This window comes from Convolutriloba macropyga, chromosome 9 (genome assembly GCF_964194025.1).
Source record: "Convolutriloba macropyga chromosome 9, txConMacr16.3, whole genome shotgun sequence".
Lineage (NCBI taxonomy): Eukaryota > Metazoa > Xenacoelomorpha > Acoela > Convolutidae > Convolutriloba > Convolutriloba macropyga.
The window spans coordinates 29,007,740-29,033,198 of NC_134476.1; the positions used below are offsets into that span (position 1 = coordinate 29,007,740).

At 34.7% G+C, this 25,459-nt stretch overlaps 2 protein-coding genes across 9 annotated transcripts in view; both read left to right on the forward strand.

Moving 5' to 3' along the window:
• Positions 1–3,295: 3,295 nt before the first annotated feature.
• On the forward strand, positions 3,296–6,443 carry LOC142345309 (dynein regulatory complex subunit 3-like). Its single transcript, XM_075397300.1, has 2 exons — positions 3,296–3,571; positions 4,215–6,443. Exon 2 carries the CDS (start codon positions 4,222–4,224, stop codon positions 5,794–5,796), a length of 1,575 nt encoding a protein of 524 aa, XP_075253415.1. The 5' UTR covers positions 3,296–3,571; positions 4,215–4,221; the 3' UTR covers positions 5,797–6,443.
• Positions 6,444–10,459: 4,016 nt separating this feature from the next.
• LOC142345710 (uncharacterized) overlaps positions 10,460–25,459 on the forward strand; it is a 37,764-nt gene continuing 22,764 nt past the window's right edge. The window contains exons 1-2 of one of the 8 annotated variants that reach the window (XM_075397968.1): positions 10,976–11,040; positions 12,399–12,631. The gene's annotated coding sequence lies outside the window, so the exon portion shown is untranslated. Of the gene's footprint in view, positions 10,864–10,888; positions 10,923–10,948; positions 11,650–12,398; positions 12,632–12,697; positions 12,738–20,272; positions 20,597–20,993; positions 21,180–25,459 lie in introns of those variants that run through there. The other 7 variants (XM_075397969.1, XM_075397977.1, XM_075397967.1 and 4 more) reach the window with 7 other exon arrangements.

Consider the following 25,459-nt stretch of genomic DNA (forward strand, 5'->3'; position numbering starts at 1 on the left):
GCTATAACTAATCTTAATACATGACGGCGGCTATAACTAATCTTAATACATGTCGCCGACTAATCTTATTACATGCAATCTATACCCTATCTTAATACATGTGAGAGGCCCCTATCTCCTGGAAATTACACTATACCTTATCTTAATACATGTGGACCTCAACCCCCCCCCCCCCCCCCGGGGGAGGGTAGCTCACGTATATACTAATTACGTAACTGCTTTTCGATGTTCATTTGTGTTCACTTGCTGAGTGAAGTTGAATTAACGTCTCATATATGAAACAGCAAAGAAGTCTATCTGAAGTTGTAGATAGACGGAATTACCGAGGGATGAAAGCTAGATAGAGTTTTGAAAACAAAGTTTCACAATTCGTTGAGCTATTGGCTCTTTCATGAAGAAGAATAGGTAACAGTAGATTAGGTGAGGATCGGAAATAATGGGGACGCCACAGAGCTTGAATGTACAGGAGTTATCGTCGCTTTGAAGAAAACTGTCAGGGTTAGCACACTCCGTTGGAGTAGAAAAGGGCGAATGGGCGTCGTTCCCTAACCCCGCACATTTGTACCGGAGAAAATCTGTATTGAACAGATATTATAATAATGCCATCTATATGAGGTTCAACACCATTTTTTGAAAAACAGCTCAGCTATAGGCGTCAAGTGCCGTTCAACCAGATCATCAGAATCCTGAGAAAAATTCATGCCATACATTGTCGCGGGCAAAATTACGGAGCATGGTAGGCGATAGGTGGACTTGAAAGATATTGAGAATAAATTGACTTTGTTCCTAAGGTAGTATATATCATTTCTCGCTATTGATTTGCCGTGTTTAAAAGGTTTTTATGGTGACAATTTGGCGAAGAAGAAGAAGATCGAATAAACCATCAAATCACACTGACAAAATGTCGAAATTATTTCCAGATTTAAAAAAACATTAAATTTGGTTGGTCAAGAGTTTTTTGTAGAATTTTTGTAAGAGTGTCAACTTTAAAATGTGATTACAAAAAAAATTTGTTTGGTTGTTAAAAAGGTTAGCTTACAGTCCATTGGCATAGAACGTGGCAATCATTTGCCTGTTTTTTGGCGAGCAGTCTCTTTTAATGCGTGTATATCTTGAAATATCAACTTCTTCAAAAGCATTATGGTTGATGTGTACCTGCTTACTCCGCCCAAACTTTTCCAATAAACGGCTTTTGTTTTTTGATAATGCTGCTTTATATCGATTTCAAAAAATTGACGTACCTCTCTAGTCCGTAAGTTGAGGCTGGAAAAACAATTATTTGAAAAGATTTTGAGCTGAGTTGAAGTTGACTTTTTGCAGATTTAGTTTGTAGAGTATTGAAGCTACTGAATGATAAGTTTTGTTCGTTATGTGCTTTAGATGATAACTGGGGGATAACGTGCTTGAAAAAATTACATCTAGATAACAGATAGTGTTGATAATTTCAAATTCTCCCTTTGATATCTAGAATTTTTCATCGACAGCTAAACGGCCATCTGTTCTGTGTTTTTTGCTTTTGTCTTTTCATTATTGATTTTCAAATAGTTCCTGCTACAGTACTTGTTCAGATTATTCAAAGTTTGTTGTAGTTGGCATTGGCTGTTGCTCCCAAGAACTAGGTTATCAGCGTAAAATATAACAACTAGCCCCTTGCATTTCAACTCATTATATAAGTTTCCTATTAAAAAACGAAATAAAAGTGGTGAGAGTTTGTTTTCACGAGCTACTCCTGTTTTCAGCTCTACCTCATTTGACAAGAAATTGCCATCAAGGATCTGCTGGAAGTTGCATTTCAGCACTGATTGTTATGTGTGCAGCATGTACCCATGGAGACGCAGTTTTATCAGCTTTGCAAACAGCAGGTTCCTCTTTACGAAATTGAATGATTTTTTGTAGTCATTGAAACAGGCATAGAATTTGCCATTGCAGCTGATGTTTCGCTTGACTGCTCTTTTCAAGTGTGAAACTGCTTCGATTGCTGACAGTTTTTGTCTGAAACCATATAAGCTTGTTGGTAAAATTTGATTTCGCTCGACCCATGTGCGTAAACGCTGGTAAATGATACCCGTGATTAACTTGCACATGCAACATAACAGGCTAAAGCCTCTGTAGGAACTTTGTTCTGTTTTGCTCCCTTTGCCTTTGTAAAATGGTTTCGTATATCAGAGTTCCAAAATCGTGTAACAATATGCTCCGCAAAGCAGAGGTTGAATATATAATTTACGTATCTTTGAAATTGCTGAAAAGCTAATTTAAAACAAGTGTTCATTTTTCCATCTGGTCCCGCTTCTTTACCAATTTTTAACTTTAAAACTTCCTCAGTAATTTCTTCGTTTAATTGGATCATTGAAATGTCCGGTACAACTCCAGTTTGCGAAACAATAATCCTGGTTTTCTAAGGTTCATTCGTCTAAAAGTTTATCCGATATTTGGTTCTCAGCTTTAAACGAACCTTGGAAATATGATTCCCAAGTTGGAATTGTATTTCCGGACGCTTTTTTAAATATTTTCTTTGATTTCTGAAATTCCCAAAATTCTCGCCTTTCAGACTCCGCTTTTCTGAACAGGAAACTATTACGATCTATTTCGTGCATCAATTTGTTTTTTGCAGTTTTTTAAAGGCTTTTTTGCTTTGTCTCTGTTTGTATTCAGCTTTCAGCTGCTCATGCAATTAGTTCTCTTTTGAACCATTTCGGTGATTTTCTTTCAGGCAGAACGGTTGCCAATTCATGAGTAACCTTGTTGAATTCGTCATACGATGTGTCTATTGTGTTGCTATTGTGTTGACTTTAAACACTTTTGATTCTTTCTCTCAACGTCGAATTTTTGCATTTGCCTCTTTCTGCTTTCAGCTATATCTTGTCCATCTTTTATGTCAAAGCATAAAAAAATCTGTTTTTGCTTTGTTAAGAATGAATTGTTGATCTTTATCTGTTTAAAGTGTTCTAGGAGTTCCTTGCTTACGAAAAATAAATCGATAACGCGATAACAAAAATAAAATATTGACGTTAATACAATGATGATTCCAGTTAACTAAAAATTCGTAGAGTGAGTTGCCTCTTTCCGTTGCGTCGAGTCTGCAATTGAAGTCGCCGCATAGGCCCACTATAACGCCCATTATCAGTAAAATACAACATCTAGTTATCGTTTTTTTATTAAAATTTTTCGTTCGTTCTGTGAATATGGTATTGCCAACATGATCATCTGAAAAAAAATGATTTAAGAAGAAAAGTTAGCCTTTTAAATTAACATCGTGGCATACGTGGTGTTTGATTGGTCGAGGAATGTATTTGATAACGAAGCATGCATGCGCTCTCTGCTCTCCTAGTTTTATTTTGTTCTGACTATTTGTCTTCAAGTCCATCGTCTTGGATCTCTTTGACTGAAGAAATTTCCATCGAATGTTGGGCAAATAACTTTTGTCGAGATTACTGTGTACAATATTAATAGCCTCGGTTAATTGTTTATCTATGGAAGCCAACAGTGCTGAAACTTTTAAAAATGCAACGTGCCGATAGCTCTGATTAGGAAGAAGTCACCATTCAAGAGTCACCATTTTTCAACATTTTAGGTAACTCATTGTAAATTCTTGAATTAGTTTCGAATGGTATCCGTTGACTATTAAATCACCTAATTACATGTATATTCCAGTTTGCTGTTTAAGTTGTCCGCGGTAAAATGTCTATTTCAAATCTTTTGGTGAAAACAATTGTGGTACTGTTTGGGTGATTCTAAGAGCTGCAAGAAGTGGAGTGAAAATATTGTGTCTGTTTTTTAGGCATTTTAGCACCCTGCTTTAATTTTATTCCCCCAGCTTAAACTTGCACAACTTACTCTATAGCGGCAGGGGAAGGCTCTTACAATTAGAGGACTCAATAAGTTTTTGTATTGATTCTGTCCTCCCATCTTGTAAGTGGAGACATGACATGATTGCAACTATCACTTTATTTTGCAAATAGATTTAATCGAGTTGATTTTTACCTAGCGATGAAAGGAATGGCGAAAACGTTTGTCTTTTTGATTTATCATATTGACTTATATCTTTTCCTATATACTATAGTTTGTAATTGCAATTGCGGAAATTGTGATCTAAATCGAAAGATATGAATCAACATACATAGACTCTAAAGCGTGGACTACAACAACTATTTCTTTAATAATTATCTCTGGTATTTTTTCGGTATATTGTTTGATTAATGGCTTCCATCTTCTAGGTTAGTTATGTCCAGAGTGTACGATACCATCGAACCAGCTGTCATTGACGATGTCATGTTGACAATGGCAATCAAAGAGCAAGGTCCTAAAAATCAGGCAGGTAAAATAGCTGACCAGGAAGGCATTGAATACAAAGACGTGTTAGCTCTGAGGCTAGACTTTAGAAATATTCTCCAGATTGAAAACCTCTGGAGTTTTTCGAACCTTGTTAGATTGGCACTAGACAACAATATAATTGAAAGAATTGACGGATTGGAAACTTTAGTGCATTTGGTTTGGCTTGACTTGTCCTTCAACAATATAGAGACAATTGATGGCTTGAATAGTCTAACTAAACTGCAAGATCTCACTCTCTGCAGCAACAGAATAACAAAAATAGAAAACCTAGATGCCCTAGAAGAGCTGCAAGTTTTATCCCTTGGATGCAATTTCCTCTCTGAATTAAACAATCTGGTATATTTGCGACAATTCAAGAACTTGCAGAGCATAAATTTATCACAAAATCCTTTCTGCCAAAAAGAGGACTATAAAGCGTTCACTATTGCCTACCTACCAAATCTGGTCTATCTTGATTTTCGGATGATTGATCCTGAATCACGTGCAGCAGCGAAAGAAAAGTATTTCATGGATCTAGGCCAGCTTGAGGAAGAAGAAGTAATTGTCCAGAGGAAAAAATCCGAGGAAAAGAAGCAAGTTGAGGCATTGGAGTTACACACATTGGCCTACGTGGAGCATTTAGATGGAAACGCGCTTTATCTCGAAATGTATGACGAAGACTCAGATGGCAAAAAGTTGAACAAACTTCCGAGCATGGAAGAAGACATTCTGCCTGTTTTTGAAGAAAAATTCTCTGACGTGTGCATGAAAATTTTTGAGTACGGAATGGAAGCTGCTGAAGTGAGGAACTCCGAAGTGGACACGTTTTTCACTTGTGTTGAAGACGCCAAATCAGCTAACAGAGCAAAATCTGCAGATGCCGTGGAACAGTTCACGAACTACAAGATGGACGTTTTCGCTAAAATATCTAGTACGAAGGAACAAGCCTACGTGGACTCTCTGTTGACTAAATTTAACGAAGAGCGTCAGAATTTGTGGGATACACTAATGACACTCGAGTTGCAACTGGTGGATCAATTAGAAGATACAATCAAAGAGTTCGAAAGGAACTTAGCAGAACTGGTATCTGGGTTTCTGGAAAAGATTCAAGCGAGGTTCGTTCAATTGCGTGATCTGGAAAACACGCATAGCGAGAAGCTGTTGGAAATTTCAATCAACATGTTGGAAAAAATCTTGAAGAGCGAAGTTGACGCTGATCAAATAACAGACGACCTACGAGAACTCTTCGTGGACAAAGACAGCGTAACGAATGCCGTCAGTGCTTCGCATGATCGGCATTTGTACGTTATTGATGCTCGCGAGGATCGGATCGTGAGTCGGATCAATGGTTGGATGACCAACTTGATTGATCAGATCCACGCCAAGGAGGAAATCGAGAGGAACCGAAACCGAGTGGTGGAAATCAACCATCTGTGCGACAATCTCAGAGAAGAAATGGACAGCATGGATATGGCGGCTGTTTGAAACTTCCAAAAAATTTCCGTATTTCCGTTTAATAAACCTGGTACCTGTTTCCTCCTGTGACAATTTAAAAAATAATTAGAATTATGCAAGCAATCTAATGCGTGTTCTGGTTCTGATAATGATTTATGAGGTTCGGAAAAAGGGGTGGAAACAGTTTCAAAACCTGAACTAACAAATGTGAAATCAACTGCTCTTATGTGTTGGATCTGTTGAGGCAAATGCAGCGTTTGTCAACGTTGCATTTGATGTGAATGTTCTGACATTGGTATATAATAAGGATCCAATTCATAATAAAAATGGCGATGACGACGCTCATTGAATTTGATTTAGGTTTAGCTGTGCTATGAAAACATGGCTCTTTTGATCACGTTGCTGTTTATGTTCACAGGAAACAATTTCTGGATTTGATATGTGACAATGAGTTATTTAATGCGATCAGCAATTGATGCGAGGTACCCGAAATAAAAAGCAGCGTGAATATTGGCCCTATTGAAATAGCTTCATTAATTCATCTTTGATGTCAATTTGGATCCACATTGCCACAAAAGTGTTCTAGAATGAAATCGAAGGGCTATCATGAAATATACATATCATCTTTCCTTATTAGTTGAACATTAACCATTTAGATAACTTGAGTTTTTTTCAAATGCCTTTTTGGTTTTTGGATACAGGCAAGAATACAAAAAATTATAAAATTCGGAATACTCAAATAAAAATCCCTGGAAGTGAAATATTGAAATCATCTGCATTAGCTAGTTTTCTGCTGCCAGACTGCCCGGGTCGAGGTTTGGTCAAAAAATAATGTAAGATTAGCGGTGAACAGCGGTGAAGAAAACTTTTTTTTTCACCGCATAGCGCCCGCATTTTTTAGCGGTGAATTTTTATAAGATTTGGGATTTTAGCGGTGAAATTTTTATTTTCACCGCATTCACAGGATTTTTTACAAAAAGAAACTGACGTACTCGGGTTTGAACCTCTCACCTCCTGCATGTGAACAATCTCTAATTCCACTGCTCCCTCTGTCACTAAGTTCAACGATATTTCCTGTGAATTTGACATAAGCTTTGAATTTAGTGGTGCATTTTTGTAAGATTTGCAATTTTAGCGCTCAAAAAATTTTTTCACCGTTACCAGCAGAATACGGCGAAAAAAATTCCGCTTAAAAGTTTTTTTCACCGCATTCATTGCATTGAGCGCAAATCTTACTTTTTATTCAAATTCAACGCAAATCTTACGTCTTTTAGCTACTTTTAGAGCAGTGACAACTCGAACCGGGTGTCAGATGCTGTTTTTTTTCGGGCTGGGCAAACCTGCCTCAGGAGAGCTGTAAATTTGAACACTTCGTTGTCGTTACTGTTGTAGCTGGTGATTAAACTGTGGTTCAGATCTCAGTAGAGCAAGGTTGGGTAAAGTGAGGGGGTATCAGGGGGCTATGTGGACCAAGAAGGAAAGGGCAAACAACGTGGATTTTCTGGCAGTAGGTCTCGCCGGACTTTCTGTTAGGCCTTCTGGTTAAAGGTTGATCTGCTCAACCTTCCGAAATTAAGTGGCGGTGGTGGTGCGACAACCGGACGTCAGAGAGTCCTGCTAATCGCCTTTTTTATCGCCTTGTAAGCGACATCAATATTGGTGGTATCCAGAAAAAAACATGTTATTTTAGTTCCTTTTAAGACATGTCCGTGTTATCCTTTGTCCACTGTTGTTGTTTATTGGCAGCAGTTGAGAAGTTTGTTAAGATTTGGTTGAGCAATCTTTTAATATCAGAGAATCAACCGTTTTTCAAGTTTTTAATATCAACAGAAACAGTAATTAAGCGTAGGTTTACTCATGGTTTGCCCAAATATAAAACATAGATAGTGTTTAGTAATGTAATTGTAACAAGAGGGCTCGTGCTAGTCTGTGTTGTAACAGAATTTCAATGTCCAATTTCTAGCATTGTCAAAAACGTTCTTTTTGGCATCAGAGAAATTATTATTTTTTGTCTTAGAATTATCTTAGAACAACTAGAACATGCTTCTTTTGGAGATTTTGGAAGTTCCGTGCACTTTTGAAACAAATTAATGAAAAAATTAAACGACGGAAATTTTCAGAAGTCTTTAAAACAAGAGTTGTTCCACACTGTCGTTTTATATAATTTTTTAATGTTTACTTTTTTATTTGGATTCACACTTTTTTTCAACTTGTTTTTTCACTCCTAAGAGAGTGCAAAAAAATTAACAAAACGTGTTTGATAAAAACTCAGTTATTCAGAAAAATGATTTTCTAATCCTTTTTTTCCTCCCAAAATATGCGCCTCTTTTCGGATTTGACTTTTTCTAATTCCTTTCATTTGCAAAAATCATTTCCGGTTATGTGTTTTCAATTACAAAAATTGCTCACTGCATTGGAGTAAGAACTCACCTAAACTTTAATTTTAAAATGAATTTTTCGGCTGCTTCCCGATTGCTTTTTACGGCATTTTTTTTTCAATCCATATTGTTTTCCTGTTGACCAATTTCCCTTCACTTGGAATACATCGTAGTAGTAACGTCAAAAGTTTTTCCCTTAACTTATTTAATTTGTTTTTTAGTAGCTAAAAGAAAGGAGTAATTCTGTTGCTTTTATTGAGTGGTGACTTTTGAAAAACTAAGTCGTGAAAAAATCTGCAACAGGTGGTAAAACAAACTGATTTTTCAAAAGTGGAAGTCGTCTCCAGAGCTAAGCACCTCAAGGTTTGTAACTATTAAATTGAAAAAAATCGACTGCAAGGGCCCACTTCGATTTTAAAATTAATTGCTTGTTTCCAGAATGTAGTCTTTGATCTTTGAGATATATTGCTGCTTCTTTGTATCTATGTTTCTCGTTATTGACCAAGACAACCAGGTTCTGAAAATTATCTCATAGAGAAAAGCGAAGTTTCAAGACAAGAATCTTGAATTTGAAAAAAAAAATATTGCAACTATAGTCAGTATTAGGGCGATTTTTTTTCTTTCAAACTGAAAGTCTAGCTGAGAAGCTCCATTGCATTTTTCCATGCCTGGCAAGCAATGTGTTTACATTGTCAAGAGTTTTTATTTTGGAATCGGATATCTGTAAAAAGCTGAAACCGTTGGATTGAATTGATATCTTTTGGTAAAAGTTTAAGTCTCAATTTTGATGTTGGAAGTTTACTCGCCTCGGGTTGCATTGTTTGTTGCTTCCTCCGATTTTACTATGAAATTATAGGTCAAAATTTGCGACTGGCAATTACCAAAGTCACGAATATTTTTTAATTGCTGATAAATTTTATGTTTTTGAGCTACAAAAAACAGTAAGGATAAATATTTTCGGTAAGACGCCGTTGCTAATAGTGGCCTGTTTAAAGCTAGAGAACACAATCATCATCTTTTCACTACAAAACTATCGGCATTCTCAAATTCAATTTAGTAAAGTTTTTAAGAGTCTTCAAAACTAAAACACATGAAAAATAACTGTCATGTTGAAAAATCGGATTGGATATTTTTTCCAAAGGAAACAGCTTTGAAGTGAATTTTCTCTTCCGAGCCCTCATTTCGACATAACTTTGTGACGCTAGTTTATTTGAAACCTATATGTTACAGCCAAAGTACATATTTGGAGATTTCTAACTTTACTCTAAATTTTAGATTATATGATTTTTGTAAATTTTCAAAAATTGACTTTTCAAAGCAAAAAATATTTTCCTTGAAATTCACCTCAGGATATTGCTAATTGTTGAGATGTTTTTTTCATAAAAATGAACGGAATCCTGTATATTGGTACTAAAGTTTTTCCAACAAATCTTGTACGGTGCTTCTTTTATATATTAGCATCGAGGACCATTTTAAAATAAATTGCATTAACTCATATCTGTATGAGCTGATAGTTTAATGAGGCTAAAACTGAAGCTCAAAAATGGGTGACAAATCATTGTAAATTTCGGTTAACTCAAGACGCTATTACAAAAGGAACCCAAAATCAATTGATGAATATTGTTAAGTACACTAATATCTGTCATTACGTTGCAAATATCGGATTTGTCGAGTAAATTTACTCGATTTTGTCACTATTTTTCACGACCCTCTTTTAAGCCTAATTATATGCTCAAAATTTTGGACATGGGTTACGTTCATCCGTGAATGCTAGTGACGTAATCCACGTTTTTCTGTCACTTATGTCCACGATTTTAGTAACTAATTTTCATCATAAAATAAAATTGCTCAAAATGAAAAATGGTGACGAGTTGCAACGAAACGCCAATTTTCTTCAAAACCGCAATCAGGTCATTTGCTACGTAATGGTTTATTTAACTCAATGTTTCAATTTACAGCTTTTATACTGGCTATCCAATCAAACATACGATAGGTTAGACCTTTTTATGCGGACGCACATTATAGATCCTCCTTTTTGAAAATATTGCAAGACCTCGAAACCTGATTGTGTTGAGCGGAAGTTGCTACAGATACTTGAGCGCCTAACAGACTACTCAAAATAACACCACTCAGTCTTGGCTATGGACCTGCAAACAAGTATCATGATTCCCAAGGAAGTAGGTTTTCCCTTTTCCAGTGTTGTTTTACAGCCATCTAATCTAATATTCTGCGGTGTGTATTGAGAGCCCTATTTTAGCGTAAAAGGGTAGCGGTGAAATTTGCATTCTTAATGGGCATTTTATGGGCCCATTTCGAGTTACCTCTTTGTTCTAATTCCGTTTGAATGCTTTTCAACTGAGCATATTTATGGTGACTTGCTCCGAAGGAGTTATTTTGGTCTGTATTTATTATTGGTGTGCTCCCCCTTTCAAATTGAGATAGTAGGGAGATAAGACACTAGAGAGAGCAAACACGGCGCATGTGTTTCAATCTCAAACAAACTCTACTCTTGATCCGGCTAGATCTCCAAAGGAAATCTGGCATTTAGCCTATTTTGCCCGTTTTGGTTTATACTGCAGCTGAATTTGAGAGTTTTGGATTTGACCTAATTGGAAGACCAGTGCCTTTTATATTCCAAAACCAACAAAAACACCAAACACCATTAAATAGAGCAACACCACAACATATTCATAAAAACAGCACCAAAGTGAGAATTGGGGTACGAAAATAAACTGCTTTATTTGTTGTTTATTGGGTAGAGCTGCTATACTTCCGTGTGTTAGTTTATTTTAATTTTATTACCTGACCTGACCACTTACGTTGATTTTGTTTCCACTGGTTTTGAAAGAGAATTAAATTACAGAACTCGCACCAGTTCAACCACTTCCCGTGAAATGTTTGCTTTTTCTGCACCCATGTTTATTGAGAAATTTACACTAACAATTTTGCCAAGAACAGCGAAAATGAATATTGTAATTTAACCTTGCTTTTTCTAGTAAATTTCCAGATTTCAACACTTTTGAGCCAAAATTCGGTCAGAGAAATTCATAAGTTATAACTGAATTTGACAACCTATTAAAGTTTCACTCTTTCGGTTGGTTTGAATGAGAAAGCCAGAGTCGGTTCTGTTATTTATAATATCAAGTTAAGTTTAACTTAGTAGAAACAGGATAGCGATTATTTATTAATTTTGAGTGGCGTTCATAACTCGTGGTTTGATGGTTGAGTGAATGATAGATAGGGTGGAATAAATTTGATTAAGTTAGCCCACTTAATGTGCCCGGGGTTGGTTTCTGGGCTAAATTTTGTTCACTCGCTGTGTGACACCCTCCAAATCTCGTTCAGATTGTAATTTAAGTTGCCCAGCTATTGTTAGAACCAGTCTAGTACTGGTGATAGCCTCTCACTGTTCTTACTAATTCTTTTGCTAGTGATTTCTTCCTTCTCTGCCCTCTTTTGTGGCGACTGAAATGATTCTGTCCTTTAATCAAGCACACCTTAAAAGGCAAGTGAAGTTTTTTTTCATGTAGCTGAGGTTTTTGTTGTGTTTGAGGCACAGTTGACAACATTCACTATTTCAAACCTGAATTATCAATTACAGTTGTTTGCGCCTTGGCTCCTGTAACACTTTTGCAACCTATAAAAAAATCGTATCTATGTGGTGTACACATAGGTTGATTAGTAAACGTTTTATTCCGTTCCATCTTACCTCAAGGGAACAAACGTTGTTTATACATAAGGTATTTTTTATTTCTATCCAACCCAATTGAGTTCCTCACCTAGAAAAATGTGAAAGATGCCATCAGAAAAAAAGACCCAACAGTTTTTCGGACGATCAGTTTCTTGCGAGGACAAACCTGTGTTTCAAAAAGTGTGTAGCCAAAGGTATAATCAGAGAATCAACTTATTTCGGAACTATTTGGGCAAGACTTTGTTTTAACGCAAGAAAACCTCATTGAAAATGCGTGACAAACAGTCATTTACAATACATTAGTATACGACGAAGGACTCCCATTTGTTGTTAAAATTCTATATGAAAGAGGTTTAGGAACTTTATATCAGTGTTTTTGCCGTGAAATTTGATATCTTTTTATTTAGAATTAAAACGGTAGCATGATTTGATATCTTTTATTTAGAATTAAAACGGTAGCATGATTTGATATCTTTTATTTAGAATTAAAACGGTAGCATTTTGAAAAAATTTAAAAAATGAACCAATTGATGGAGAGACTTGTTTTATTCACTTTATTTCAGATTCTACTTTATTGAACCATTCTCAATTTTGTCGTTCAAATTTGTCGCACTTTCTAAACATTTGCATATGGAGGGGCATTTGCATACAACCTGAATTTGATATATTGAAATTCTTTATTAGTTACCTTAAGTCCAATTTAGATACCAAATTTCCTCTGGAGCTATTTTATCAATGAGCACTAATTTGCAATTGATGTTGTTAATCTGCAATTAGTAATTCAAGGACCTTTAAGGTAATTCTTTACAAATTACATTTTTCTCTTTTACGTCTAAATGACACGTTGTTGACATTTATGGCACAGAACAGTGATAATTACAGTTATTTGGCACGAGAAGTTTGTAAGTTTTATAATCTGACTTGTTTTTGGAAAAATATTTTTGAAAGAAAGAAAGGATGAGACATCGCAAAGTCATTACACCGCAAAGGAATACCTGAAATTAATTTGATTGATTTTGTCGCTTGAATTTTCCTTTCTAGCCTGAATTTCACAAAAACTATTTTTGTTCCGACCCTTCTTGAGGGGGAGGGGGGGAGGAACTATATACTCAAATGGTTTTTTTCTTTTCAGAAAGTTTTGACGGATCGATATATTCATCGTAGAGAGCAGTAAAGGGTATCACCAAAAAGCCCATCCAGCGTAAAATATGGAATTAAAAAGATCATTTTTTGAATTTCGTTTTCTAGAGCTAGTTATCGGGGTTAAAATTTTTGTGAATTTTAGACCGATTTGCGTTATTTTTATTCACATTTTCCGGAATTTTTTCCTAAAATTTTGTCAATTTTGCTAAGATATCTAAAAATTGTTAGCAATAGTACTGTTGAATTCTATTTAAAGACATAAAAGTATAGTTGACTGTTTTGAATTTTTTTGGCTAAAATTTTGGCTAAATATTTCAAAAATTCAGACTTTTTCATCAAAAATTGCCCGAAATAAGCGTCTTTAGTTAGCCACGTTGATTAAATTTGCCGGAAGTTCACACTCAAAAACAACTATAACAATTTTTGTAAACTACATGAGAGCTGGTCCTGCATCCACTTCCACTGGAATTAAAATTTTGTAGTTTTTTGCTTTTTTTCTCTATGATTATCAAAAACGCAGCATTTACTTTTGATTTGTAGCTAACGAATCATCTAGATCTATAATATTCGAAACAATTGAGTGTTCTAAATGGACGAAGAGCAATAGCAAGGCTGGTTTGGGTCCAATCTTAGACTGTTACAATCCAAAAATAAGGCGGATTGTAATCAGTCGGTATTTTAAAGAAAAGTCGATTTTTTTTAAAATTTAATTAAAAAATAGAACGATTCAAGTCAAAGTTCACTGTTGGTAGGTCCAATTGTTTTCCTAAGAAGTTCCAAATTGACATATCTAGGTTCTTTACTCAAAAGATTATCGTCGTTTTGACTTTTAAAAATGTTTGTTTTTTTTTAAAAAAAACAATGGCTATTGTTTTTGCCACTTTGAACTTTGCCACTATTTTTCTCTTAATTTGGTCAACTTTAAGCTTAGTGTCATCAAATAAAGAATGCGTCTTCTTCCTGTTCTTTCTACTGAAACCAAATTGCTTTGTTTTGCGCGTTACGTCATGGTTTTCTGGCTTTGATACTATTATATTTCACAAACTTTTTTGGTATTTAGGCATTGGCCCATTTTTCACGTTTTTCCTCGTTTCTTCACATTATCACACCATCGACAGTGCTCATATTACCTTATTTGCTTCCACAATAAGGCACAATTGAACATATATAAGTCTTAAAAAGCAGGGCTTTTCATACGAATTTAACGGCTTCGACACACCTCGAAGAATTTAATTGAATTTTTTACATTTGTCTTTAACTGTCGTTTTTACTTTGTCTTTTTATTCGTGTGAAAATTCTTGGATAATGGCAGATCTCACTGGTCTTTTTATAGAGGATTAAAGGAGCCTCTATTCTGATTTAAATAGATAGCTGATGGCTTTCATGACTTTGAAAACATTTTTTTAAACTAAGGAAAAAACCTTTTTTAACTACGCGTTTTTGTTTTTTTTGTCTATTTTTTACCTAGTCTCGTTAATTACAGGTCGCAGGTGACAATTTTGTTGCAGGGCAAGATGCAAGTGTATAAAATCTAAATTTTTTAGAGAGTTTGTTATCAATTTAGTGGCTTCGACTCGGGTTTTTAGCAAAAAAGTAAAATAATTTTTGGTTTTTGTCTATATTTGAAATTTTTGTAGACGTAAGACATATTCTGAACAATTAGAGGTCTGAAACGCTTCTATTGGACGAATAAAAGAACCTATTTAACTATTTCGTTCTGTGGCTAATGGCTTTCATGACTTTGAAAGTAATTGTTTTCGAAAAGTACAAAGGTATTATTTAATTTTGCCTTTTTTCGCTTTTTATCTACATGTTACCTACTCTCATTATTGAGAGGTAACATACCACATTATTGGTAGTCGACGAAGGCGTAACCGAGCATATTTTGAGATGCAAAATCTGGCACTACGCCTTCGACAGCGTTTTCTCGACTCTTTCAATTAAATTTTTTTAACTGCATAAGAAATTGTATAAAGACAGGTCTTAATGCCCTCCTACAAAATTATAGCTAATAATAAAACTACTGGAAGATTCGAGTTGATATCTAATGATTTTCATTGGTTTTAAACTAATTGTTTTTAAGAACATAAGCGGATTTGTTAACTTTGCTGTTTTTGTTCTTTTTTGTCTGATTGAAACCGATCCTTATTATGGACTGATCCCATATCTTTCTAGTAAAGTAAAAGTTATCTTGTTCACTTTCAGTTTTGCCGGACTCTCTCTTGACTTTGTGAATAGGTTTTTTTTAAAAAAAATGGACATAAAGTATTCAATGTAATTAATGTTTTTTGTTGTTTGATTATGTTTTTCGTCTTGCCTCGCTTTCTTAACAATGGCAGATCTTATCAATCTAATGCGGTATTTTTCACTCCACTGAAGTATTTGCGTTGGAGGCGATGATTTTGTTCATACACCAATTTTTTCTTAGAAAAACTTGAATTTTTTCGGGGGTTTTCTTTCTGTTTCTCATTTGGTAGACACTTATGCCAAAAATGTGGATGAGCGGGGTTCGAACTTTATCTGCGATTGCACATTACCGAGCCTCATTATCCTTGTTTATTGTTTATTAATTTACGGAATTGCGTTGCGCTCTAAAACGGAACCCAGTTCCACAGTTTTTGTAAACAAATTCCACAATATTAAAATGCAGAGTAAGTTTTTAATTTCCAAGGTTTTTGTTACTAATTATATATACACTTGATCTCACTCAATTTTAGTCGGACAGAATTGTCACTGACACTGGATGTCAATTTGCGGTTAATCAATTGAAAAGAGTTTACTTTATTTCAAAGTTTCAAGTTGAGGGCTTTTTCAGCCAAAATTTTTATGTCTAACTTAGTTTGGTTAATTACATTTAAGAAAAATTTTGCGTTACGTTCAAAAACGAAAATTAGTTTACAGACATAGTAGCCCCGATTTCGCAATTATATAATATCTTTTAATTTTGATGAAATAATTGTGAAGTTTCTAATTTCCCTTAAAAAAGCGTAGTTTTCGAATGTAACTCAATTCCCTACATTTCATGTAACTCCCATGTATTAACATAGCGAAGCTGAATCAAGATACATTTTCGATCAAATCTGACCAAGTGACCAAGGCAACATAAGTCTGCTTTTGCGCTATAACGCTGAAAAATAGTGCAAGCGCTCAAGGTATTGTTTCATTTTCAACTTTATTAGGTCAAGAGTTTAAAGTTATGATAATGGCTGCAATAAGTAGTCTCAGATAGTAATTTTTTTCATTCATAAAGAACTAAAACAATCAAACGCTCAATATTTTTGTAAACTGTGGAAAAAGAGGCAGAATCGCAAAATTTAATTGCATTATTTGGTTGCAAACATTTTTGGTATTTAGCATCTCCAGCTGCCTGGAAAATTTCGCGAACAGAAACAGGACACTGCACAAGAGCTCTATGAGCATTTCTATCATCTAGTTTTTTTATCATTACAAACCAAACATAGACTGTTTTCTTTTGAACATCGGGAATAAGAAAGAAAACATATTGCCTTTTTGTGGACAATTACTGCAATCTACGACCAATAATGTGTTGCAATTTGGAAAAGTTTTGAAAGTAGGATACTCCGGTACATCTCTGCATTCGCAAGAAGTTGTCTGCCAAGGCGTTAGAGTTTTATTGAAGAAGAAACAGAACTCATCTTCCTTGCCCGCGTCCTTTTTAATTCATTATAACTTTAACGATTTAACGAGTTTAATTAAATAACTCGCTATAATAATTGATGTGATTCATTACTTTTAAATCTTGCCATCGGTTATTGTTAATAAATTATCGCTTTTTGTGGTTCTTTTTCAACTCAATGTAAGCGATTTGGTTTTTCACTTTAGGCAGCTTAATTCTAAAGTTTTGTGCTCTTATTCACACTAATAGTTCTATAATTGACTTCACTTGTGAGCTTATGTAGTGCACATCAAAATTGGTTCAGGTATTGAAGTCGATTATTTCTATGGTTTTTGAACTACCATGTTTGGATAGTGTTGTCGGACAAATTTGCGGCTTGCGGCTTAGATAAACGCCATCAAATACTCACAAGTCCAGTATTAAGTTAATAGCAACCTTTCATGACTCACTGTCATTTTTACGGCTGGAAAGGCTACAAGAATGTTTTTCTCATGTCTGGTTTTTTCAAAACTATTTCTTAGTTCTGACTTCAAGTTTTTTTTCTTGCTCACGTGTTTTTATTCGCTGATATCAGTAAATATTTCAAAAAAAGAGAAAATAAATCTGAAGCGGTTCTATTTTTGAAAATTTGCCTGCTTTTCTTCTTTGTAGTGATTTTGAGAAATTTTTATCAATACAAACTTTTTTCAAATTTGTTTTTATTTGTTTATTTATATGGGTTTTCGTTAATTAATTATCGCTTTTTGTGTTTTTTATTCAACTCAAGGTAATCCATTTGGTTTTGCACTTTAAGGATCTGAATTCCAAAATTTTGCGCTCCTTTTCACAGCATGGTTCTATAATTGAATTCACTTATGAGCTTATGTATTGAACATCAAACCTGGTTCAAGTATTAAAGTCAATTATTTCTATGTTTTTTCAACTACCGTGTTTGGAGAGTAGTTTGGAGTGTTTGGAGATAGTTGGTGTATGAGGGGCATGTTTTTTAAGGCAATAAAACAAATTCTTCAATAGTTTCTTCTTCACTTGTGTTTTTATGTTGTTTAGTGAACTATCTGTTGTACAGGTAGTCACTGATCAAACAAAAACGACATCACAAGGTCTCTGGAGAAAATTTTTTGGGACCCTGCAAATTGTTGAATTTTTTAAGAATAGTGTTTGCAGATTGTGTAAATATCAAATCTCTTCATTTTCTGCTGCTTCGAGGATTTTCTCAATTCCTGTTTTTTGCCTCTATTGTTTTGATGACGCTAGGTGTTGTTCCATTTGAATAGAGTTCAAAGTTTTTGGGCATTTTTTTCTACAATAAGGAATGTGGTGAAGGTGAAAAAATCAAAATCACAAGAGGGTTTTTCTATTTTCCACCATACCTCACTTCTTGTTGTTTTGCCTATATTGTGACTGCCTGACTCCAGGTTGCCCACCTAGACAAAACCTCGAAAACCTACAAGGACTCATACGGTGCCGTAGAGAAATTTCGAAACTTAGTATGGCATGATTATTTCTATGGTGTTCGAACGATCGTGTTTGGAGAGTGTTGTCGGACAAATATGCTTAGATGAAGACAAAATTGAACTAAGAAAAAATTCTGTACTATTTTTTCTCATTTAAATTAGCTTTTGTCCATGAAATAAGATCAATTGGCATCGGCTGTGCCTGGCAAAAAAAGAGTTGTAATCCAACTATTTTTATAGCCGCAATCAAATACTCACAAGTCCAGTATTAAGTTGATAGCAATCTTTAATGACTCACTGTCATTTTTACGGCTTAAAGGCTACAAGAATATTTTGCTCACGTCTGGCTTTTTGAAAACTATTTCTTTGTTCTGACTTCAAGTTTTTTCCCGCTCACGTGTTTTTTTTGCTTTTATCAGTAAATAATTCAACAGATAGAAAACAATGCTGAAGCGGTTTTTCTATTTTTGAATTTCTGCCTGTTTTTTTTTTGTTGTGAATTTATGAGAATTTTATCAATACAGATTTTTAAATTTGATTTTTTTTGTTATATTACATCGGTTTTTGTTAAATAATTAACGCTTTTTGCATTTTTTCAACTCAATGTAAGCAATTTGGTTTTGCACCTTAGGGAGCTGAATTCTGAAGTTTTGTGCTTTTATTCACACTAATAGTTCTATAATTGACTTCACTTATGATCTTATGTACTGCACATCAAAATTGGTTCAGGTATTGAAGTCGATTATTTCTATTATTTTTGAACTACCGTGTTTGGAGAGTAGTTTGGAATGTTCGGAGATAGTTGGTGCATGAGAGGCATGTTTACTAAGTCAATAAAAGAAATTCTCTAATAGTTTCTTCTGCACTTGTGTTTTTATGTTGCTTATTGAGCTATCTGTTGAACGGGTTGGCACTGATCAAACAAAAACGACATCAGAAGGTCTCTGGAGATAATTTTTAGGACCCTGCAAATTCTTCGTTTTCTGCTGCTTCGAAAGTTTTCTCTAATCTTATTGCTTTGCCTATTTTTTTTTGATGACGCTAGGTGTTGTTCCAATTGAACAGTGCTCACTGTTTTTGAGCACTTTTTTCTAATATAATGAATGGAGTGGAGGTGAAAACATCAAAATAACATCAATTTTTTTGCCTATGTTTAGACTGAATGACCCCAGGTTGCCCATCTAGACAAAACTTCGAGAACTTACAAGTTATAGGGTACCGTAGAGAAATTATGAAACTTAGTATTTCACTTCTGAGGTGCTAAGAATGACGTGAAAAAATGTTTCATGCTTTTAGACTGCTTTTGAATGCTTTTTATTGCTGGCTACGAGGTTGGCAACTCCGAAAAAAATACAATTTTCGGTACGGCTCCGAACACGGCCGTATCAAGTTTTTCATTTTTTATTTTGCAAATTTTTCCACAAGAGTTGTCCATTGACCCAATAGAAACTCAACACAATCATGGCTTCGTTAAAAGTGAAGAATTTTGAGCCTTTTGTGCTGTAAATTTGTTTGTTATTGGTATCGAAAATCAATTTGATCAATCCTCCTTGTTCACTATACAGTGATTGCAAAAAAGCCGCACTTTTTTCGCTTTTACTATCTGTGGAGGTCATGATTTTTTCGATTTTTTTTGAGATCAAGAGTTTTTGTAGCATCACTGATTGACAAGTCAGTCATGATTAACAATCGTAGGCCCTTTCTGGTCATTTTTTTTCCAGTTTGATCAAAAATTCTTACATATTTTTTTAAATGTGGTATAATGAGGCCAACATTTTTTTGATCAATGACTTCGCGAGTTGATAGTTCATTATGTATTCAAAATCAGTATGAAAATCAAACTTGATTGCTAAAATGCTCGCTCGGTTTCCAAAGGAAAGTTTAACACAAATTTTTTCTACAGAAATCGATTGCACCTCAATCGTTGTTCGAATTGAACGGAGTTTAGAATGTTTGTTTAACTTTTTTCCTAATCTTAATTGTTGTGAAAGTGAGAAAAATCAAAATTACAAGAAACGGTATTGATTGCTTCTTAGGTCATCAGAGTTCATTATAGGGGATGATCTTTGTAAATAGTATTGAAATTATTGGAGTTAAATTCACAAGTTTAATTTTATTATTTTTTTACCATATACCTACTCCAATTTGGAACATTTCAAGACAATTAAAAAACCTGACAATTCGGATCGTTTCGTCTTTTAATATTCGTGTTCAATCCTTTTTAACGTCAATGGTGTGTCATTGGTTAATTCTCAATTTTTCTCTCTGATAGGCAAAAATTTGAAAACGTTTTTTTTTCTGAAGTGTTCAATTTCTAATATGAATGCATTCGCAATAGGCAGATCTTGACATTGCATCTTGATCTAAACTTCACTTTTCTGCAGGTAGGGCGGGTGGGCTGACTAGTTGTTTGTTCTGTTGATTTTCCTGCGTTTTAAAATTCAAAATTTCATCCATATTCAACCTAGATTGTCATGAAGAACTGCATCAGCACAGCTCTATTCGATTTGATTCATTTTAACTACAGGTAAGCCATGCACCTTAAGTTCCTTTCTATTACATCATTTTCCAGGTCGGTCCAGTCTTATTGTAATGTACCTGCCCCCGGCTATCACCGGCTCTTCTATTTGTTCAGGCTTACAATCCCCTCCAATTCTCTTCACAATTTTGTCACATTGGGAGGGGACTGGAGGGGAAGGTGGACAAAAAAGGTGGTTGCGACCATAGCATGTACAAGAGGAGCATTGGTTATAGCAGTGGTTATAACAGTATTAGTAATAGGAACCTTGGGACAGGGTTGAACAAATCAACCGGGATAGAATCCTCCTGTCAAAATCTGTTGCGGCTTATGGAAGAAATTTGTGGGGGCATATAATTTATAGGATCAAATCCTGTATAGTACAAATAAGTATGTGCTGTTACTTCTAGTAGTAAATGTAAAATAAGAATCGAGGTATAAGGTGCATTGGGTAAAAAAATATGGAAATCTCCATTTTTCCTTATCTTTTCGCTCTCTCTTTCCCTCCCTCTTCTTCTTAATTTTTTCACCCCTCTTTTTATAAATCGCACAACCCACCACCACCCAATTCACCCTGTTTCGCCGCCGTCTGGTTAGTAGTCCTGGTTATTACTAGTTAGTACTCCCTGGAGTGAATGTGTGCTTGGCAAAGTTAATCCGCACGCATAAAGTCTGGAAAGTCGAGATTAAAAATCTATAATTGCACACCTCTGTTTAAACTTCAAACAACTTCATTAGTTTTCAAGAAGAATCATTTTCTGCTTTCGATTACAAACACTTTTAGGACTTTTTTATGTGAGTCTGATACTACAGATATAGATTGTCTGATAGTCGTTTGTAAACTATTCGCCAAATAATTATTGAAGCAAAAAAGGAGAATTTTGCCTTTACTTTACAAAAGCCGATAACCCCAAAAGCTCTTCGTCAAAAAATTGTAAGCAATTCATCTACTTAAAATGAGTAGTTTATTTTGGAATTGGATTGTATTGTTTTTGGGGGTGTAACAATAATTTTCTAAAAATGAGACAGGAAAAAACTGCATTTTTTTTTAATTTGCCCCACGTCCCCAACCAATAGCACTGAGCTCAAGACAATCGTAAAATTGTCTGCAGATGGCGCACCCAATGATTTCTTCAGGTTCAGGTGTAATTACCTGAAAGAAAGTTTTTATTGTATTCAGCAATGAAACAACGAACTTCTTTTTTCAAATAAAGTAAACTAAAACAAAAATAAATTACAAATTCTGGAGGACATAACAACACATTTTATCGATCAACGTCGAGCCGTTTTATATGTTTCGCAAAGTTAAGGAAAACAATATTTCAAAATTTTCCCTTTCTTCAGCCCAACTGTTGTTTCTAGCTCAAAAATATTTTTCCGTGACCCAATGAGGTTTTTCTAAAGAGAACACGAGTAGACAAGTTTCAAAACAATCGTTTAGAAACTCTTTTAACTTTTAAAACCAACAAGAAAAGCGGTGATATTAAACTAGTTCTAGTTGAATCGAATCATTCTTTCTCACATATTCTACCAAAATCCTTTTTCCTGCAAAAATTAGATCAGAGGAGCTCTGAGTTTAGCCAGCCTAAAAACAATATTGATTAATTATTTTAATTTATCTTACAGTTTTTGAAGTCTGTCAGATTCAGATTGACATTTGTTTTGATTCTAATTTATGCCTTTCACCCCACGCAAGCACTGCCTGAAAAATTGAGGTAAAATTACCTGAACTGTACAAATTACCCAAACAGTTCAGAGTTTTTTCTGGTAATTTTTAGGTAAGTTCAGGCCAAAAGTTCAGGCAGTAATACCGGAATTTTTCAAGTAATTTTCAGATATTTTCAGGTGTGTTCAGGTATATGGTTCAGGTGAGACAAATCTACCTGAATTGTTCAGGTAAATTCAGGTGTTTTCAGGCAAATTAACCTGAAATTTTTTAGTGTGTATTTATGCATGCTGTTTTCGATCAAGATTTAAAGAAAACTCAACATAATGAAATATAACATTAGAAATGAACGCTAAACCAATAGTCACTAAACTGAACCATAAAAGTCGGATAACACCTCTTGAGTACTGAAACAATTTTCAGAGGAAGTAATTGCTTCCAGAGTGCCGATCAAGGCTATCTAATAAGAATTCCCAATAGAGCAAGTCTCACGCAACAAAATGCTGAATTGACTATGGAATTGCCACGTGTCAGAAATTTCAGTCTTCCCGATAACGAAACTATTGCAACCTTGCTGATTTGAATGAAACAGATTCAAACGCTGACGGTTCACTTCTTGAATTGGAAACAATCTGATGACATGAATCCCAGTTAATTGATTTGTATCAACTAAAGTACATATGAAACCCTAGTCGAGACCTGGATTTTATGAAAAGACCTATTAATTCCTGATGGTAGGGGGTCAATATTGAATTAAAGTACACGGTCGAGGACCCAAGTTAATTTTGAGGCTATTTCTTTCCATAAGTCAGCCAAATTCTTTTTTCATATGCAAAAATGAGGCCAACTAAAAAGTTCCGACACCATCCGGGCTCAATCTCGTTACCTTCTCCAATCTTACCCAATGCTTAACCAATTGCGCTACATGTCCATAAATTTGAAGAAAATTGAAAACAAGTCATTATAACGGTGACAAGCGTAATTCCAGGACATGTTTTATTGTCGAGCCAAATTCCAGAACACCTTTGTTGTCCAGCACAATTCTAGAACACCTTTATTGTCCAGCCAAATTCAAGGACGTATGTTTTAGTTCCAGCCAAATTCTAGCAGAGTTGTTTTAGTTCCAGCCAAAGTACAGGGCATCACATTAGGTCCAGACAAATTCTTTTCAAACCCAATATCTCTCGAGGACAGTCTTTTCATACCTTAAATCTGTCGAGGACGGTCTTCTAATATTTCCAGGGCTCAACTAGGGAAGATCGCAATCGGCAATGATTTGTATGATCCTACAGAACATAATGTTCACGTAAACTGAGCAAGAAGGTTTGCCACATTCGCACTTGAAAACTTAGTGGAACATAATTTTTGATAAATACTATCAAAAGAGCTTTCCTAAAACGTGTTGTACCTAAACACGAAGCCTTTAAGTTTGAAATCTTTGCATTATACACGATTATGAATGAGCTTCATGTTACATTTACTATCTGAAATCTGTCATTTTGAAGTTATAGAAGATAATTTTTTTGCGCAGATTGAGCTAGAAACACTAATGACGCACCGTCGCCATTTGGTAAAAAAGTTATAAGAGAAAACTAAGCAGAGCTGAGGGGCTGACAAAAATTAGCAAAAGGTGATTTGGTTTTCCAAAACTGATGGTTTCTCACTTATTCCAATTTTTCATAGATTGGAAAAATTAAAAAGTATCACTAAGAAAAGCATGAAAAATGATTATGAGATCTATTTGAAACCAATTGACAGACAAAAAAATATGCCTTTAAAATAGGAAAGAGCTCAGTTTTCCTCTTCACATCCTTAGAGATGTTTTTTTTATCTCAAAACACTGAATTAGTACGTAAGTTTTGATAGCTTATATTAGTTGTGTAGTTAAAATGAAAAGCTGTCTGAAGCACTCTAAAAACAGTAATAGTTTCATTATACAGTTTTGGTTTTATATCCCGAAAAGCAGTGAATTTTTTTTCATGAGCATTTAATATAAAATATTAAAATTATCCAAAAAACTATCAAAATTGGTAGAACAATAAGATACGTACAAGAAGGGCTAAAAAGAAGACCTTATACATTGACAACAGTTAAGAGCTCTGATTTTTTTTTACAGGACAGAAAGATGAAACTTTTATCCAAATTGGGTGAATAAATATAATTTGTTAGAGATGCGTAAAATTCGTTTACTAAAAAAACGATTAAAAACATTGAGATAACTCACATTGATGTCAAAATTGTATTAATTTAGAACTCAACGAGTTAGCAACAACAACAAAAAGCAGAGCAAAATATAACAAAACGTGTCAAAACAAAATATTGTTTAAATTTTTTGAATTTGAAAAACGTGTATTTTCATAGGAGGTTATCTATATGAGCATGAGTGGAATTGCCTTCAATGAAACCTCTGTCTTTTGAATACGAACTGTCACTCTTATTGATAATCAGGCAAGCCGCCATAAAGGGCTTGGAGTAGGAGAACATGAATTAACTATTGTCGACAGTTTTTTTTCGAAAATTTTTTCGAAGACAAAAAATTTTCAGTATCCAAAAACTGATAAATATAGTTGAATTTAAGTACTGGTCGAAAAAATGTAATAATTAAGAGAGATAACACTAAAAGTAGTAGTCAGAGCACGGTATGTCATCAAAAGTTTGAAATCTGATTTCTCTGATCTAGGAATCAGCCGTTTACGTCCGTTGACGTTTTTTTAACTGTTGCGCCTCATATTGACTACTTTTTCCGCTACTTGACCGGACACCTCAAATATTCCAAAAAACTCAAGACTTCACCCAAAAATCAAACCAATTTATTTGAAAATGGAAGTCAAATATAATTGACTGAGTAGGCGCAGCTGCTCCTAACAATTCTTCCCGATCGCAGTTTTTTTTTCAATGTTACAAAGATGGGAAAAAGTTTCATCAGTGGCAGAAAAGTCACATTTTTTTAAATATCAAAAAAGAATCTGATTTCTTTTTCGGGTGTCAGTGTAGTAAAAACTACAAAATGCCGAATGAGTCACTGTTGTTTGGTGATAAGTCAATTGTGCATGTGGAAAAAGTGGTTGCAATCACAAAAAATTTGTACTCTATGTGTAGAGAACACGTTTCTAGTAATGTAAATTCAGTAAGATAATGTTAAGTTCACTCTCTTTTATCGGAGAGTTACTGTTTTACACGTGTTATTTGGACGAAGTCAATTTCCC